The sequence below is a fragment of the Epinephelus lanceolatus genome, chromosome 16, assembly GCF_041903045.1.
Source record: "Epinephelus lanceolatus isolate andai-2023 chromosome 16, ASM4190304v1, whole genome shotgun sequence".
NCBI lineage: Eukaryota > Metazoa > Chordata > Actinopteri > Perciformes > Serranidae > Epinephelus > Epinephelus lanceolatus.
In genome coordinates, this window is record NC_135749.1 from 16,593,568 (window position 1) to 16,610,799 (window position 17,232).

Here is a 17,232-nt window from a genome sequence, read left to right on the forward strand (position 1 = left end):
TTTGTGCACAAAAGTATCACATGACCTGGAATTGTATATGTAGCTGTTATGACAAAATTGCTCAGCGTTGTTCCTGGGGACATGCTGAAGTGTAGGATGATCCTAACCCACTGAGAGCCATCTACTGTACGTATCTGATTTTCCCCAATTGGAGCAGCACAGTCAGCGAAAACGACAATAAATAGATTGGTTCGCTTGATATATGACTTTACTATGAGCTTATTTTAGCCTGGTATAAGTCCCATATGCATTACCAGTATCTGTGGTGGTGTTTGCTGTAGCATAAGAAGTACACAGTCAGCCTGCTAAGTCATCTAGCTGTCCATGGTTTGCATCTCTGTATACCTGCTGCCTTGGCATCCTGTACACATGCAAACAGTGACTGGACCGGAAAGATGGTGCTGACGCTGCTCGCTGGACACACACACACACACACACACACACTCACTCCCCTTGTCACTGTTGGACATCAGAGCATGCTGGTATTGTAATTAGAGTGAGGATGACACTTTTCGCTGTGTATTCATCATGTGGCAAAGCTGCAAGGTGACTCTGGGGGTTGTTTCGCTTACTTTGTGCACACTCACATACACACAAACAAATACACACCGGACCTTGACAGATGTCAGGGTGGCATTCAGCCCTCACGTTTCTCTCTCTATTTTCTTCTCCTCACATATACACAGACACACAGCTGCACACACATACTCTTTTGACATACAAGCTTAGTCACCTCTCCCATCTCCAGGACTCATCTGTGTGGTGGCCATTTGTGTAATTAGCTCTCAGTTGACGTCACAGAGGCCTCACGTTGAATGGACTTTGATAAGAGCGTGACAGACGGCAGCTGTCCAGCACTCAGTCACGCATACATTCACATTCACATAAACTGAGTCACTTCAGGGAGACGGCAGTGACCCCTGACCTCAGAGCAGCCAGACACGTCCCAGGAGATGGATGGATGGAACTGACTTGAAACTCCACTCTGCCCACAGAGCTTATGATGCGTTCACATCAGGTTGTAAAGATCATAATCATGAGCAACAGGAGTGGAAAGCAGCATATTAAACATGGCCAAGTTTCAGACAATGAGGTGTACATGTGTACAATTAATCCCTGTAAGCAAAATTCTGAATCTATAGACCGTTCTGAACACTCTCACTCTTATAACATTCTTTACATGGTCATCTGCTTCAGGCACACTAATGCAAGTGTTACATTAAACTGCCACATTTAGCTACATGCTAATGTCAGGGAAACATGTAATCTTGGTTGCTGATGTTGTTAATTGACCTTTTGCTAAGCCCCGCCCCTTTGCAATGGTCCGACAAGCTGTCGCAATAAGCATGGAGCCCACACTGTAACTAACTGCACTCCCTGAATAAATATTATCATATTTGTGGAAAAATGAAACAGTGATTCCAGAGAGAAGCAGACAGAGGGGTCTACAGTCTGTGTTTGAAGGATATATCCAGGATGTCAAACTGACTCAGCAGCAACAACAGGTTAAAAAGACAAAGATAGTTAGAAGCTAAAGCCGAACTATAGGCTGCAGATCACAGTGTAAAAGTGAACCACCACATCACTGCTGATCACCACAGAAGACAATGAATATAAAGGGAAACTTTGCTGATATTGAACCAGCTGTGTGGCATCGCCGTGTGTGCAGATGAACGGTGTTTGCCTTCGCCCCCGTACCACTTTCAGCACCTACACCTCCGCTGCCGGATGGGCGGAGCTGGTTGAATATTAGCAGAGTTTCCCTGCTTCCCTTCACTGGCTCCTGTACAGCAGGGTCTATCTTTTTTTCACTGTTATAATCATTAAAAAGCAAAAGCAGCATGGTTATACATTCAGTAGGCTATATCTTCAGTAGCTAGCTAGCTAACCCTACACTTTTCAGGGTTTGATTTTGGTTTTGGAACAGGGAAGAAACGTATATATTTTTTCAACCTCTCCAGGTAACGAGTGTCATTAATACACGATGTGCCCCAGGCACAACATTTAGCTCCAAATCCACAAAACCAGTCTGAAAATGAAGGAAATCTGAAACGACTGTATTAGAGTCAATGGAGCACAGCTGTGTTGTTGTTGGACCCTGGTCTGAGCCGGCCGATGCTAAGTTATGATTGGCCAGTCTGCGTCTGGGGGCAGGACTTAGCGAAGGGAAATTTGCCCAGATTCGGATTATATTCCTGCTAGAACATGTCTAGTTGTGTTTATAAGCTTTTATTGGTGATTTTTCAAAGTACAAAGTGCTTCTTTAAGCTGTTACACTCATTGTAATCATTACTTCTTTCTGCCCTATTGTGACACTGTTTAACTGAAGTGACAGAACAAAGGTGAACAGTTGTACCACCAAATCACATCTATGCGCCATCATTTTCTAGTGACATATGGTCACGAAGTATTGCACCGTAACTGTAAAAAAGTTCTGCTGATCCATATGGGCATATGGTCTGGCATAACCTAAACAGGTCGTCACAGTGTCCTGTTACCGACTTTATGGGAGGTACAGGCTCTGAACATCTGGCTGTGCAGATGGATGAAAAGCATACAGGACAAAGAAAACTCATTGCAGCCCATTTTCCATCCATCTTAGGGGTCTGCTGTGGTCCCATATGCTTGGCCAGAAAGAGTCATAAATTGTGACTTAAATTGAGCGAGAGTTCAACTCTACCCTGCTGTTTCGTGGCGTGTCATCCAGTCACAAGCAGAGTACAGTGTGTGTGTGTGTGTGTGTGTGTGTGTGTCCGTGTCCCTGGCTGCGTGACTCATCTATCGAGAAGTGTCAGACTCCTCAGGCACTCAATGCGTCCAGTCGCCCACCCCATCTCCATCACCATGTTAGACTGCCTGTGGGAGAGAAGGCCGTTCCTCAGTGGAGGGAAGGAAGGTATAGAGGTTTTACGTAACCTTGTTTCTAACCTGTTTTAGGGACATGGGTCATGCCAGGATGTAGTTTTTTAATATCTATTTATTTCCACATAGAAGAAGAGATGTTTAAGTAATGACTGCAGTGGGAAAAGACCAGACGAAAGTGCTGGTAGAATACATCTTAACTCTGGAAGAAAACTGCTCCCTGTGGTCAACTCTCTATCAGTGATGTTACAGAAGCAGTTTTCCATTAACTGCAAAGACGGTATACCCACTTTACGCTGTGTCTGAAATCACTCACTGATTCATTCATTTACTACTCCTTACATGAGAGACAATTTCTAGTTTTTAGGGTTTTTTTATTTTATGTTTTTTAAAGCTGTTGCTATTTCAGTGTGTTTTCCGTGTATGAAAGATAATTGTTACATTTTGGCCCCTAAAAAACCCTCTAAAGCTTGAGACATGTCATGTTGAGTGTAGCCCCTAGTGTCAGCTGCTGCTTTTTAACAGACAACCACACAAAGTTATCACTACTTTTACTGAAAGATCTGTACTTCCTCTCACCTATGCATTAGCTTAAAATCATGTGGCGAGCCCTAATTAAATGTGATTCCTCACCTGGAGAGATGATCTCCAGAGCTATGACTCACCAGGCGATAGCTTTTTGGCCATTGTCTTTATAATGAGGGTATTGGGGGTAGTTTTGCTCTGAATATTTCTCGACCTCAGCGATTCCCCCTTATCTCTTCTTTGTCACACATGAGCTGGAGCAACAGAGTTCTCTTTGCGTCAATGGTGAGGAGAGGAGTCGAGCTGCCATAGGAGCAAAGAAAAAGAGCTGCTACGGGAGCTGTTGTGTACAAGCAGAGAGCGAGTGGGGGAAAAATGCGTTTAATTCCTGGAACGGCAATAAGTTGGACAGTGGGGTAAAGTGCTGCTGGGGTGGCACATCCAGGAGCACTGACACACACTCAGCCACTGCTGGTGTAAAAAATAACAGGGCTGTATTTTTGACGTTCGCCACCAGCGTATTTTGGCCTTAACGGGTCAGATCATCAATTTTTCTAAAGGACATTTCATTTTCTCATTATCACAGTTAACCACAGACTGTAAATGCAATGTGACATCCAATCTAGAGTTATCTCCAACCTCTTGTTTAAATATGGTCACTTCAGGCTCCAAAGGTCCAAGATGGCGATGGCTACAATGCCAAACTGGAGTCCACAAACCACCGGGTGACATCATGGTGGCTACATCAGCTTCATTTATCTGAATGTCCAGGGCTGTAATAGCATGTAATGAGGAGAAATGGGTATAGCTCATGGCGTCCCTGCTAAAGGCAGAACATTCTCAATATGCGATCTCGATATCTTCTATATATAAGTGACACTCATCTCTTTGTCCGTGAAGACAGTAATGACCGTGTGCGTTACTGAAAGTTTCCTAATGATTCCCTGTTGCCTCACACACACAAACAGGATGACTGCGCTCAGCCAGATTAAGGTCGTGTGCAGCTGAACGATTTGGGGCAAGAGAAGCGAGGAGTTCTGTGTTTCCTTTTTTTCTCCTTCAGTACAGCCAATCCAGCTACTAAGCTCCATCAGTCAGCATGATGGGTGGTGCAGTATTTTATTGTATAGCAGATGTTTCTGTTCCAGAATAATGCTGAAGCATCACTTTAGTAAAAAAACAAAAAACAAAACAGGGGCAGATTTAAGGCTAGTAAGGCTTAAAGCAATAGTTACCTAATCACAGTAACATGACTTTGCACTCACACAGTGCCATCTCCATTCAGGGGGATAATTTTAAGTGCATTTGTGCAGTGGTGAGAATGATTCAGATGTGACATTTCAGCTGGCTGGAAAGCAGTTGAAATGCTGGAAAAGGAAGTACTGAAAAATATATTTTGTTCCATCTGGACTATTCTTCTGCAAAAACAATACAAACAGTTGGTAATTCTAAAAGGCTCAATGAAATACAGTGCAGTCTCTAAGTGTACGCTGGGTAGGACTGTTTTTATCTGCATTGAATTTAAAAGGATCAACATCTACGAGGTTAAAGAGCAGATTTTATTTGCAGGTGTTTGCATCAACATTTAATGAACCAGTGAAATTGCAGCGCTTTTTATACAGTCCATAACCCCAAAGGTAAAAATGAAATGTCTACAAGTCATTTGAAATCTAGTGTGATTTAGACTATATTTTGATGTTACTTCCATAGATACAAGTATTACACCACCATACTGTTGCGTTTTCATCTCAGGAGTCTGCTGAAATGCAGAGCAGCTGTGCCCAGATTTCCGCCTCTTAAATTATTTCCTCAGCTTGGATGAATTATGTTTGTTTGATGAAATATTCAGTGATCCACACTCTGTAACCATTTGGGTAGGCTTGCAGTCGGAGTATTACAATGCAGAACAATGTTTGGGAACTATTTTGAGCATCAACACACTATAATGTTTTTTTTTTTTGTTTTTTTGGGGCTTTTTTTTCCGCACCATCGCTGTGCAGCTTCAGGTCCTGCTGAGTCCTGCGAGAGGTAATAAAACTGTCTGCGAGTCAGCGTGCCTTGCGAAACCTGAGGATGGAGAAATTTCTGCCGAGCCACATGAGACCGCTCACTGTCCGTATCTCCCAAATAAGCCTTGACATGTAATTCCCCTCACCTTGACACCTCGGGGGTCTGTTGGTCCTATCAATAAACAGTCCATTTAGCTCAGAGGTCACTCCAAACTTCAACCTTCCCAACAACTTTTACCAGTCAGCCTAAAGGATATTTGACTTTTTTAAAATTCACCCTGTCTCTTTCATCTTTGTTTGTTTTTTTTTTTTCTCGCTTTGTCCCGAGGGGCAGTGTACTGTTGACTAAGCAGGCAGTCAGCATCTGTTTTGGCTCACCTCCATTAGTTTCCTGATTGACTAACGGCACCGGTAGCACATCCCTCTGGATTTTTCCATCTTGCCCTCCCCTTAATCTCCCATCCATCGCTCCAAATCAAGGCTCAGGTCGCCGTGCCCATGGCCTGCGGGCATCACTCATTATACTGTGAAGTTTCAATTGCTGCCTGACCCCTTCCATCCAATTTCATGGCTGCTCATGGTGGGCCGGTGCCCCTGCTGCTCTGCTCTGAAACTCTTTAAATGAACCAACCTTTGGCTCAAGGGCTGCCACTCATCTCCGCGAGACGACGAGAGGGAGACGAATTTAGTTCCAGTGAATGTCAAGCCTTGTTATTCTACCTCTTGGTTAATATGGTTTGGGCACTGAAGAGCTCTTGCTTTCCCTCTTCCCTCTCATTCTTATTTCAAACACACTCTCACACAAATAGTGGGGATTGAAGCGCTTCAGTGCACTCCCAATAAAGAAAATAAACCACCTCTGGCTTTGCAAAATGAAAAATCTAAACTTAATCCAGTTGGAACGGTGTTTGCTGGTCACAATTTGTCTCCAAGGGGTATTTTGTGTTTGAAGTTGATGAGGAGCTAAATTTTCAATAACACACAGCCTTCCTTCGCGGGAGAACTGTATCTCATTCTCAGTGGCTGTTTCTGTGAAATAAACACATCAACTTTCTGCCATGTCTGTAACGCAGAATCTGAAAATCCCTCCCAGACTAGTTAGATTATCTCTCATGAGCAGTCTGTCACATCACATATTAGTCTGTACTTTATCTTCAGGAAAATGTTCTGTTATGAATATGACTCCAGTGTGCACAAGTCTGATGATTTATTCTTTCAAGCCGCAGTGTCAGAGCGATCATGTCTGATCATTAGACTGTCACTTTAAGTGTGATGCAGAACCTTTCAGCAGCAGCTATTTGATGACTTCATCTGTAACATTTTCTAGCTAAGTGTTGTTTACCTGCAGTCGCTGTGTGTGTGGGCCTGTTGTTGTGCATTAGTCAGGTGTTCAGGTCCAGGCTCGAGGCTACATTCCTTCAGGCCCAATTGCATATTTATAAATTGAAGGCCACCATATGGCATGAGTCGCTCTAGAGGAGGAGGTAAAAAGTAAATGGACCTCTTCTGTCCAACTGGCCGTGTTTTATTTATATGTCAGTGTATGTGGACATGCAGTGATGTGAGGCAGAGGTAACAAATAAATAAAAGAATGCAGACTATGGTCAGATGAGTCACTAATACAATATGTGTATTAAAGGTCCAGTGTGTAGGATTTAGGGGATCTACTGGCAGAAATGGAATATGATATTCATAATAATAAGTTTACATTGGTATATAATCACTTGAAACTAAAAATCATTTTGTTGTCATTATCGTAGATTAAGTCCTTCATATCTACAAAGGGATCTGGTCCTCTTCCACAGAGCCTGCAATGTTGCATTGAACAGCTCAAACGCCAGCCTTTGAGAGGGCCTTTTGTTTTTTTGAAAACCTCACTATATTGAAGTGAGGCCACCATATGTTCCTCTACATGCTTGAAAATGGAGGGGCATGCTGTGGGTTGCAATACCACTAAATCCTAAAGGGATGCGCAAAATATTGTATTTTTTGCCGATATCCGTTATGCGCATATATAACAACTCATTTGACCGTTATCTATATATCCACTTTTATCCCCACTTAATTTTAGTGATCATGAAGTCTCTTTTGTAGTAGAATTAACATCATATTATGCATGCATGCTCTTATAATGATGGTCAACCAGCAGATGGAGACATGTTATGCTATACTTTTCAATGTATGTAATAATCATTCATTGTGCAAATTAAGAAATATCATGCAGATATTGGCCAATAACAATGACACACTAACATTATCAGGGTGTTGGACGATTCTGATATTTTATTTAAAAGCCAATATTGACTAATACCAATGACGTGCCAATATCAGTGTGCATCCCTAATCCTACACACTACTCTGTTAAAGGAAAGGTTTGTCATTTTGGGATATTAGCTTTTTGATTTCTAGCTGTAAGTTAAATGAGGAGATGGATAACACTGTTACTGTACACTGTCCCTCAAGTATCAACAATAGAGATCAACATTGAAGGAATACCTCGCCCACAAAATGACCATTTGTGTGTCAGTTACAAAAACAGTGAACATTCTTGATGGATCGACATTTACAAACTCTCACACAATTTGTGCTGTGTTGTCATCAAGAATGTTAACCATTTTTCATCATCATCAGCCTCAGACAGCTAATTTACAAGTTATCACTGAAAATAATCCCATCATGCTTGTCTATATTTTCTTGGTCATAGATCTAACAAAATGGTGGAACTGACAAGGTCTGTTAAACTGTAATTGCTTGGATCTGGAAACACAATGTTCAGCTGGAACCAACCGCTCACCATTTACTTTGTAAATAACTTTATGATAGTGCCAAACACCAATAAATACTGGTTCTAGCCTCATAATTATAGAATGAATAAGTAATTATCACACCTACTAGAGCATTATTAAGGGCACTGATTACAGTTTAGTATAAATAAACAAGTAATTAAACTTGTGATAACTTAAGTGTTGCCATAAAATAGATGGCTGTGTATCAGGTCTCAATTTAACTGCTGCTGTAGGTGACAACTCTTTTATCTCTTGTTTCCACAGCCAGTGAAAACTGCCATGACTTCCACCCCATGTTCTTCACCCACGATCGCTCCTTCGAGGAATTCTTCTGCATCTGCATCCAGCTGCTCAACAAAACCTGGAAGGAGATGAGAGCCACAAGTGAAGACTTCAACAAGGTACACAGCGTGTGTGTGTGTGTTTTTTGGGAGATGGCAGGTTTGAGATGAGTGAGAAACATCGCTGTGTCTCATTTCCATGAGGCATACTGATTATCACTCGGTTTTGAGTTTGTGGTGCATTCACACTAGAAAGAGACAAAATTGGGTAGACTTGGTGCCAGTATGCATATGGAATGTGTTTGATTTTTGAGTGTGTTGTTGATGGACTCCTCGCAGCTGGAAAAAGTTAAAACACATTGTAAACACGGATTAGACAGCGACAGGAACATTTTTTAGTAAGTTTCCAAATTTGAAATTGGCAGTAGCTTTTTCAGAGTCCCAGTTTGATCCCTGGCAGTTTGTGTTTTATATAATTTTCTGTTGATTTGGGACACAGCTCATGTCTTTGACTAATTAAAAAAACATAAAAAGAACAGAACAGGAAAAGATGCAACATTACAAGACATCACAGCAGGATTTTATTTGCAATTAAATCAATTTTGGGGGCTGGCGTGCCCCATTTGAGGACGTATATGCATTTACATTTGAGCTGCTGTGACAGATATACACGATCTTATCGAACAAAAAACATTTAAATTAATAGTTATGAACAGTTTCCTTTCCAGCATTAAAGGGACAGTTCACCCCAAAATCAAAAATGTGTATATTTCCTCTTACTCATAGTGCTATTTATCAGTCTAGATTGGTTTGGTGTGAGTTGCTGAGTGTTGGAGATATCAGCCGTAGAGATGTCTGCCTTCTCTCCAATATAATGGAACTAAATGGTACTCAGCTTCTGTTGCGCAAAGCACCAAAAAAAAAACATTTTAAAAACTCAACAGTAATGTCTCTTTACAGAAATCATGACCCAGTTACTTAAGATAATCCACAGACCTTGTTGTGAGCAGTTTCATGTTGGAGCTATTTTCTCATGAATGAGAGGCTCATACTTATGACATGCACGGTTCAAATGAGTCACAGCTCATAACTGTACATCTCAGAGCTGCAACCTTAGCTAGTTCAGCGGTGCTAGCAGTAGATGCACGCTTCCTTCTGTGTGGTGATTCGGCTGGCGGGTGTAGTTCGGTAGAGAGAAAATAGTTCCTACGTAAAACTGCTCACAACAAGGTCTGTGGATTATGTTGCGTAACCAGGTCATGATTTCTGATTTCAAGTGTATGTTTTGGCATTTTGAGCACCACAAGCTATCTAGATCCATGATATTGGAGAGAAGCCAGACATCTCTAGGGCTGATATCTGCATTCAGCAACTCACACCAAAACAGTCTACACTGATAAATAGCCCTAAAGGTAAGGTTTTGGGGTGGACTGTCCCTTTAATCTTGAAAGTGAAGCCTAATAGTCAATGACACTGCAGACCAAACTGTTTTTTTTTTTCCAGGATTAAGGTGAACTTCATACAGAATTAAGGCACAGTAGGATTTCATGCTTCTTTGACTTTCTGTTGTAGACTCTGGCAGGAAGCACAGCCACACAGCTCAGTCATAATTACAACAGTATTAATCATATCTCAAATTGTGTTAGTTATTAGAATGGCATTGCCAAGAGTCCCATGCAAATATCAGGCCTGATTAAAACGACATGGAAGGGGTTTTTTTTCCCCTGTTTGCACAGATGAACGTGCTTTAGGCGTTTCCTTTTTAAGGGCACAGATTGAGAGCGGGAACTGCATACACATCTCGGGGGCTTTTTCAGAATTTGAATTTTTCCTACATTGTTTTTTCCCCCTTTCGGATATGAAACATTAGCTGCCTCTATTGGCTGAGCCCCTGATTAAGCTACTACATCTTCATTTGGAGCTCACTGGAGTCTGGATGAAGATGAAAAACTTCCTGTAAGCTGGCTAATGTTGAGTCGGCTCGCACAGGAAATATGAGTGTGTGCACACTGCCAGACGGCGATAGTAATGAGGTGTTTATGACAGATATTGTATGTTGTGTATTCAATTGGGCATCAGATGTAGCAGTCAACAGATGCCGTATCTTTTCCCCTCATTTGTCAAACAAATCATGATTATCTTACAGTGTCAAGTACCCTACTTTCACAAGCTACTAGCCACCCTGTGTCCAAGCTTTGGTCTGAATCTTTTGCTCACATTTACTGGCTTTGATCAGCAATGAATTGGTTCCTCACACATGAATGAGCCAGTCCTCGCCCCTGCATTTGCTCTGCAAGTCCAATATGTCACACTACAGTAAATGGACACATATTGTGCCACATGAAAGTGAGTCTGTAATAGCTTATTCAGCCTCCAGCATCCTGGAAAATGAAATTTCAGGAGTTTGCACATCTTATTTTTGTTTGTGAATGAAATGACGGTTCATGTGCATAAATGGAGTGATGCTGGAGTTGCATCATCCTCAGTTATTTCACTACGAGTAAAATGATGGAAGACGGCAGTGTGGGTTTCATAAGCCAGTCTGCTATTACAAACACTCCTCGGATGCGAGATTGTGAATAAAGTCTGGCTCTCAACTTTCACAAAGGAAATAACTGAGTGATTTTGAAATGTATTGTTGTTGTTGTTCTGAGATTTGGTACAGCGTTTTGATCCACTGCAGGAGGCTACAGATAGAGAATCATAACATATTGTTGTGGAGATGAAAAACAGAAAAATGTAGTCATCCACTGTCGCTGTGGTTGAATACACCTACAGTCTATTGAATCCTCACCACCATCTGTTTTTCTACTTTGGCCAGTCACTAAAAAAACTTTTGGTAGTAGCATCACTTCTGAGCATGGTTTTATGTTTGTTTTAATGAATTTAGAGATGAAAATGGATAATTTGTCACGTCAGTCTGTCAGTCTGATGATCTACATGTTGTACACTTTATGTATTTTATGATAGATATACCAGGAGTGATGCAACCATCTCTAATAGGCTCGGGATGACTGCCACATCACATGTTGAGGTGTATTTCTAGTTCATGTTGGGGTAGAATTCAACACACGTACCATACACACACCTCCCATAGCAAGCGATCCTATTATCCAATCCCATCCTTCACACCCCTCCCTTGAAGGCGAGAGTCAGTTTCGATTGAGTTGGGATAGATGATGCTTCCCTTCCTTCTCCCCTCTTTCCTCCCCGACCTCATCTTTCATCACACGGTACCTTGGGAGTTTGAAATTCAGCAGCAGCTTGTCGATAGTAAGACTGTTTGGTCTCGAGGGCTTCCTATCAGCTAAATGGTGCGTGTGGTGCTCTTCGTTTCCAGCCTCGAACGCTGAGTGTCTCAGTTTGTATCCGCTATGAACTTGGAAATACTCTGGAGACATCAGCCCCTCTGATGATGTCTGAAAGTTGTCATTTTGTACCGAATTCTGTCAACAAGGAACTGAGTTGTTTATCTGTAACTGAAACAGTCGTTGACTGCACATTTTATAAAACAAAATGTGTAGAAGGTGGAGAGGAGGAAGATGTCTTCTCCGAGAATGCACACTGTGAAAGCGCAGTGTAAATTCAATTCAATTCAATTCAATTTTATTTATAAAGCCCAATATCACAAATCACAATTTGCCTCACAGGGCTTTACAGCATAAATCCATCTAAAGCCTGAGCATTAGCATTAAATGACAAAAAGTTTTTAATGACAAGGAGAAGAAATTAGTTTTAAATCAAAGTGCTTTCATGGGGTCAGTAAATTGAGTAATTAAATGAGAGGATAAAGGAAAAGCAAATCACAAAAGTGTCTTTAGCGTTTCTTTTATGACTTGTCAGAGAATATTTCTTTTGATTAAATCCTTCGGACGTGTTTGTGCGGAGCAATCAATTAAAGCTACAGTTTGTAACTTTTATGAAAATAACTTTTTGTTGTCATTTTATTCTGAAACTTTCACTGTATCCACAAAGTATTATATGAGATAGTCAATCTGTGAAAAAAATTGCGTCCCTCCTTCCTCTCCTGCCTCTAATGGCGTTCCCTAGAAGCTACCACGGTGCATCAGAAACAACCAGGCAGAGCCGAGGAGTCTGTGACACAGCTGTCAATCATATTAGTCACTGCTTGTGAGCTGTGGTCAATTTGTCAAACTTGGCAGCGCTGATCAAATATGAATCAAGATTCTGTTACTGCCTTGCCTATTTCTCACCTTAAATTTTTACAGAAACATATTTTAGTGTATTGTTTAGCTGTAAAATAAGAACGTTTGTGACCCATTCGCCAAGCTGAAAACAGTCGTCCAAAGCACCAAGCATCACCCAACTTGATACTTACCACCCACCAACAAACAGCTCTCTCATTTTACAGCTAAACAGTACACTAAAATATGTTTCCAAAAACATTTTAGGTGAGAAAAAACAGTACAGTAACAGAATTTTTATTATACTTGATCAGCGCTGCCTAGTTTGACAGTTTGAGGAACACAATTTCTTATCTCATTTACTGCTGTGTGGATACAGCGGCAGTTTCAGCAAATATGACAATGATTTATTTTTATAAAAGTTACCAACTACAGCTTTGAATAAAAGCACAACCACACTCTCTTGGAATGGAAATGTTTTACCGACAGAAGCCCACATCTGCCATGGTACACCTATGTCTCTGAGTTTAGTGAGTTCATCACTTTTGATAAGATAAAAAATGTATATGCCCAAAATTCAAGATAAGACATCAGAAGTATTTCAACGTTTTACAGGAGGAGGAAAATAGATGGTTTTGCTACCAAATGTTTTTTCATTTTTACATATTAATGGAATATATCAAGAAATAACTAAACATTCCACACAGGGATTAGAACCTGGACAAATTATTTAAACCTTTCCTGTGTCTATTAGGGATAGAAATAAGGAAGAAGGAGAGAATAAATAAAACTTAAAGGGATGAAAGTGTATCTCCACAAAGGTTACAACATTTGAGCAAGTTCGGAGGAATAATGTCAAAGATAATACTGATTTATATAAACACAAAGTGCTGACTCGCCTTATGATGGATGGTGTAGGCATAACTGTGAACAGAGGCTAGGATCAGTAATACATAATATTAATGCCGTCCATCCCACTTCCACTGATTTGAAGCACAGTTATCGTCCTTTTAACTGCAACCAATTGGTCATTTAAACTGGACTATTGAACTTTGTAGTTGAGCTGCCTCGTCTTAGGCAATCAGTCATGTAATTGGTTATTGGTGTCTCAGTCAACTAAGAAATGTATGGTCTTGATGAAGAATGAGTCTTAAGCAGCCATTAGTCATCAGTAGGAAATGATGATTTACACAAATATGCTTTGGCGTTTGGTAAGCAACAATCTGACAGATTCGTGTTGTAAAAGGACTAGTCTCTAGTGTGTGAATGTAAATGCAACGCCGCATTCAATTCTTCATGTACATACAGTAAATGAGGATATATCCTCTCTGGGGTGTGTGGAAGGATAATAAGCTGCGTCGAGGATAATCCTGAGGGCGTCCACTTCAAAACGTGGCTCGTTGTACGGTTAGATTTCCCTGCAGCTCCCACAGTCACTGCCAGACACTGACAGCACCGAGCATTCTGAGGTGTAGAATACTAAAACACCTCGCTCGGGTTTTATCGATATTTGGATGTGCACGGCGCTGTGGCCTGCGAGTGTGTGTGAGCATTTCTTAAACGCTGAAGGCTCTCTCAGCCGCTGGCTCTTCATGGCTCACTGAGCATCTGCCCCTGCACACAAAGACATGAACATACATACACACACACACACACACACACACACACACACACACACACACAGGCTTGTACATGAATTTATGCTCATTATAGACAAAGGCACAGAGGCTTAAATGAAGCTTAAAAACACTGTGGCACTGATGCCCCCACACACACATCATGTAGAGCCAGTATACAGTTTGTCTTGTTTGCTTTCTGACTGTAGTGTTTAGTAAAGAAGTGGTTATAGAGAACAAGAGGTGTGTGTGCTGTGTGTACGTGACGTGTGTGTGTGTGTTTAATGGAGGCAAGTCTGATGCTCCCAGGGCACAGCTCCGACCGTCAAGCAACCGTTTCCCCTGTTTCCATAGCAACCCCTGTCCAATTACCGCTGCTGCGCTGCACTACTCTGGCTCTGTTTCGGTAAGATGGAGCCACTTCGCCGCTGCATGTGTACACGCTTGTGTTTATATGCGTCAGTGATTGTGTGCGTCTATCAGACTCTTTCTTGTACGGCTGCCTGTTGTCTCTTCATCCAAACGTCTGTGCTGAGAGCTTCTCCTCCTCCTCTACCTCCCCACCAGAAGAAAAAAAAAAAGCCTCCATCTCTCTCTGCTTAGAAAAAAAAATCCCTCACTGATGTAGTGGCTTGCAGCCACTCATGATACCCCTCCTCCTCCTTCTTCTCCTCCTCTTCTCTCATCCCTCCCTCCCTCCCCCTCCGTCTAAACCCCCCCCCCCCCTTCACACACACGCACACACACTTATCATGTGATCCACTTGCTGCACCACCATTGGCGTCTCTGATCATGGCGTGTGTCCAATCAGGGCATAAGCCCGGAGATCAACATAAGCGAAGCAGAGCAGCCCGGCTGATGCTCTTAGAGTCACAGAGGGAGGGAGGAAGGCAGATAGAGAGGCATACAGAAATATTATAGCCTGGTGGGGAGAGTTAGAGAAAAAACGGGGAGAGTTTGTTCTTAGTTTTTTTTTTATTTATTTAAAGGGAATATGCTAAAAGAGAAAGTCAAACAGGAAACCTGAAGGAACAGCCAAGAAAGGAAGAGGCACAAGGAGGAGGTGCACGAGCTCTGTTGACAGACGAGTCTTCCCTTATTGTGGCTAACGCTAAAGCTAACTGTCCACAATCAGCTAGACCACTCTTCCAAGGAGCCATCTGCTTCCTCCATCCAACCTGCCATCCATCCCTGTCTCCCGTCGGGCGCTTAAAAAGTCCTTCTCTGGCAAAAGCAGGAGGATTCACCGGTCACTGTGGAGAGTATCACACCACACTTGGAAACATGGAGGTGACATGTAAGTACCAAGAATGGGAAAGAAAAGAGAGAGTGGTTTTCAGTTAGCATGGATGGATGGAGTAAGGGGTGGTGGTAGTAAAGGAGGAAGAGGTACTGTTTGTGTTGTTGCCTGGCTGCGGAGGAGGAGTGGGAGGAGGAGGAGGAGGAGGAGGGGAGGGAGGGAGGAGGATGGAGAGTGCAAGGAGAGGAAAAGAAAAGGCATGGATGGAGAAGATGGGACAGGGGCAGAGGGGAAGAGAAAGAGGAGGGACAGATGGGGCTCAGTGGAGACTCGGCGAGGCGTAAGCAAGTTAGACAAGGACCCAGATCACAGCCTTTTCATTAACACACACACTCACACACACACATATAATCTGCTGGATTACAATTCCACCCTCACCGACGCAGACCCACATCCACATGCATGCGTACACACCTTCCCCCCCATCACACTCCACTCTGTATTCCAGTGTACAGTGTATGTGTGTGTATGGTGGGGGGTTGGGCTTTGTTGTTGTGAATGGGATTACTCCACATCACCAACACCCACCATTTGTCACCAGAGGAATTCAATGCCACTACCACTGATCTCCTCCAGTCCACACCGTCTCTCTCAGCCTTGGATGAGCTTCAACCAGTGTTTTAGCCAGAGGGGTTTGACACAGGATTAGAGTGGGGTCAGCCCCAGACTGTAGAGCGGGAGTCTGTGAAACGCTGCCAGAACCTGATTTCATTTGTTTTGGACAATAAACAGTACAATTTCATCCACTTGCTGTGCTTTTAAACCTCGCTTTGTATGAAGGAACTGGGTCTTGGCTGCATTGAATGGTGCTGAATTGTTTAGTAGATTAATTAGAAAATATTTTCCAGCATTTTTTTACTGCAAGTGCAGTATCATTAGTCATTTATCAAGAGTAAAATGCAAACATTTGCTTGTTCCAGCCTCTCAGATGTATAGTTTTGTTGCTTTTCTCTGCATTGCATTCAATTTACTATGATAGTAAACATTTTTAAAAGGCTAACCTGGGCTTTGGAGGTTGAGATGGCCATTTTAAATTAAAGGAATAGTTTCAATACACTTTTGCAGAAAATAGAAGTTCAGTGCCACTCTCACAGCTAGGAAACAGGTTAGCATAAAGACTGGAGGAACGGAGAAACAGCTGGCGTGGCTCTGTCCAAAGGTGAAAAAAAAATCCACCTATACCAGCACCTCTTGAGCTCACTAATAACCAATGTATCATTTGTTTTATTTATAGAAAGAACCAAAGTGTAAAAGGACACCATTGTGGTTTTACTGGAGTGCTGGATTATTTCTTTGCGAGTCCAGGCTCGCTGTTTCCAGTCATTATACTAAGCTAAACCAAGGCTACATCCACACCAACACGTTTTTGTTTTAAACTGTTTTTTAACTGTTGCTATATTGACGCCCAGCCTTTACACTACAATGGCATTCCCAAACCCATTAATGGAGACTTTTGAAAACGCAGCTGACCCCATTTTAGTTTAAAACTCTGGGGTTGTGTTTTAGTTTGGATAAGCGGACACGGAGACTTTTAAAGATGATGATGCACCCAAATTGGTCAAAACATGCCAAGCCAAAACATTATACTTAGGTCTTGTGTGGGGACATCTTTCCCGTTGCCATCAGTTCCCCAGCAATGGATAATGCTCCAAGTACCGCTTTAATATTTGCTTTGTAACGACTCCCAATCTGTTTTGTGCCACCTTGA

At 42.1% G+C, this 17,232-nt stretch overlaps 1 protein-coding gene across 6 annotated transcripts in view; it reads left to right on the forward strand.

The window, feature by feature from the left end:
- elmo1 (engulfment and cell motility 1 (ced-12 homolog, C. elegans)) overlaps window positions 1-17,232 on the forward strand; it is a 147,008-nt gene that overhangs the window by 99,639 nt on the left and 30,137 nt on the right. For 5 of the 6 annotated variants that reach the window (XM_033636876.2, XM_033636877.2, XM_078175842.1 and 2 more), the window contains one exon: window positions 8,447-8,583. In XM_033636876.2, the coding sequence (XP_033492767.1) occupies window positions 8,447-8,583 (137 nt within the window). Of the gene's footprint in view, window positions 1-8,446; window positions 8,584-15,060; window positions 15,522-17,232 lie in introns of those variants that run through there. The other variant, XM_033636882.2, reaches the window with a different exon arrangement.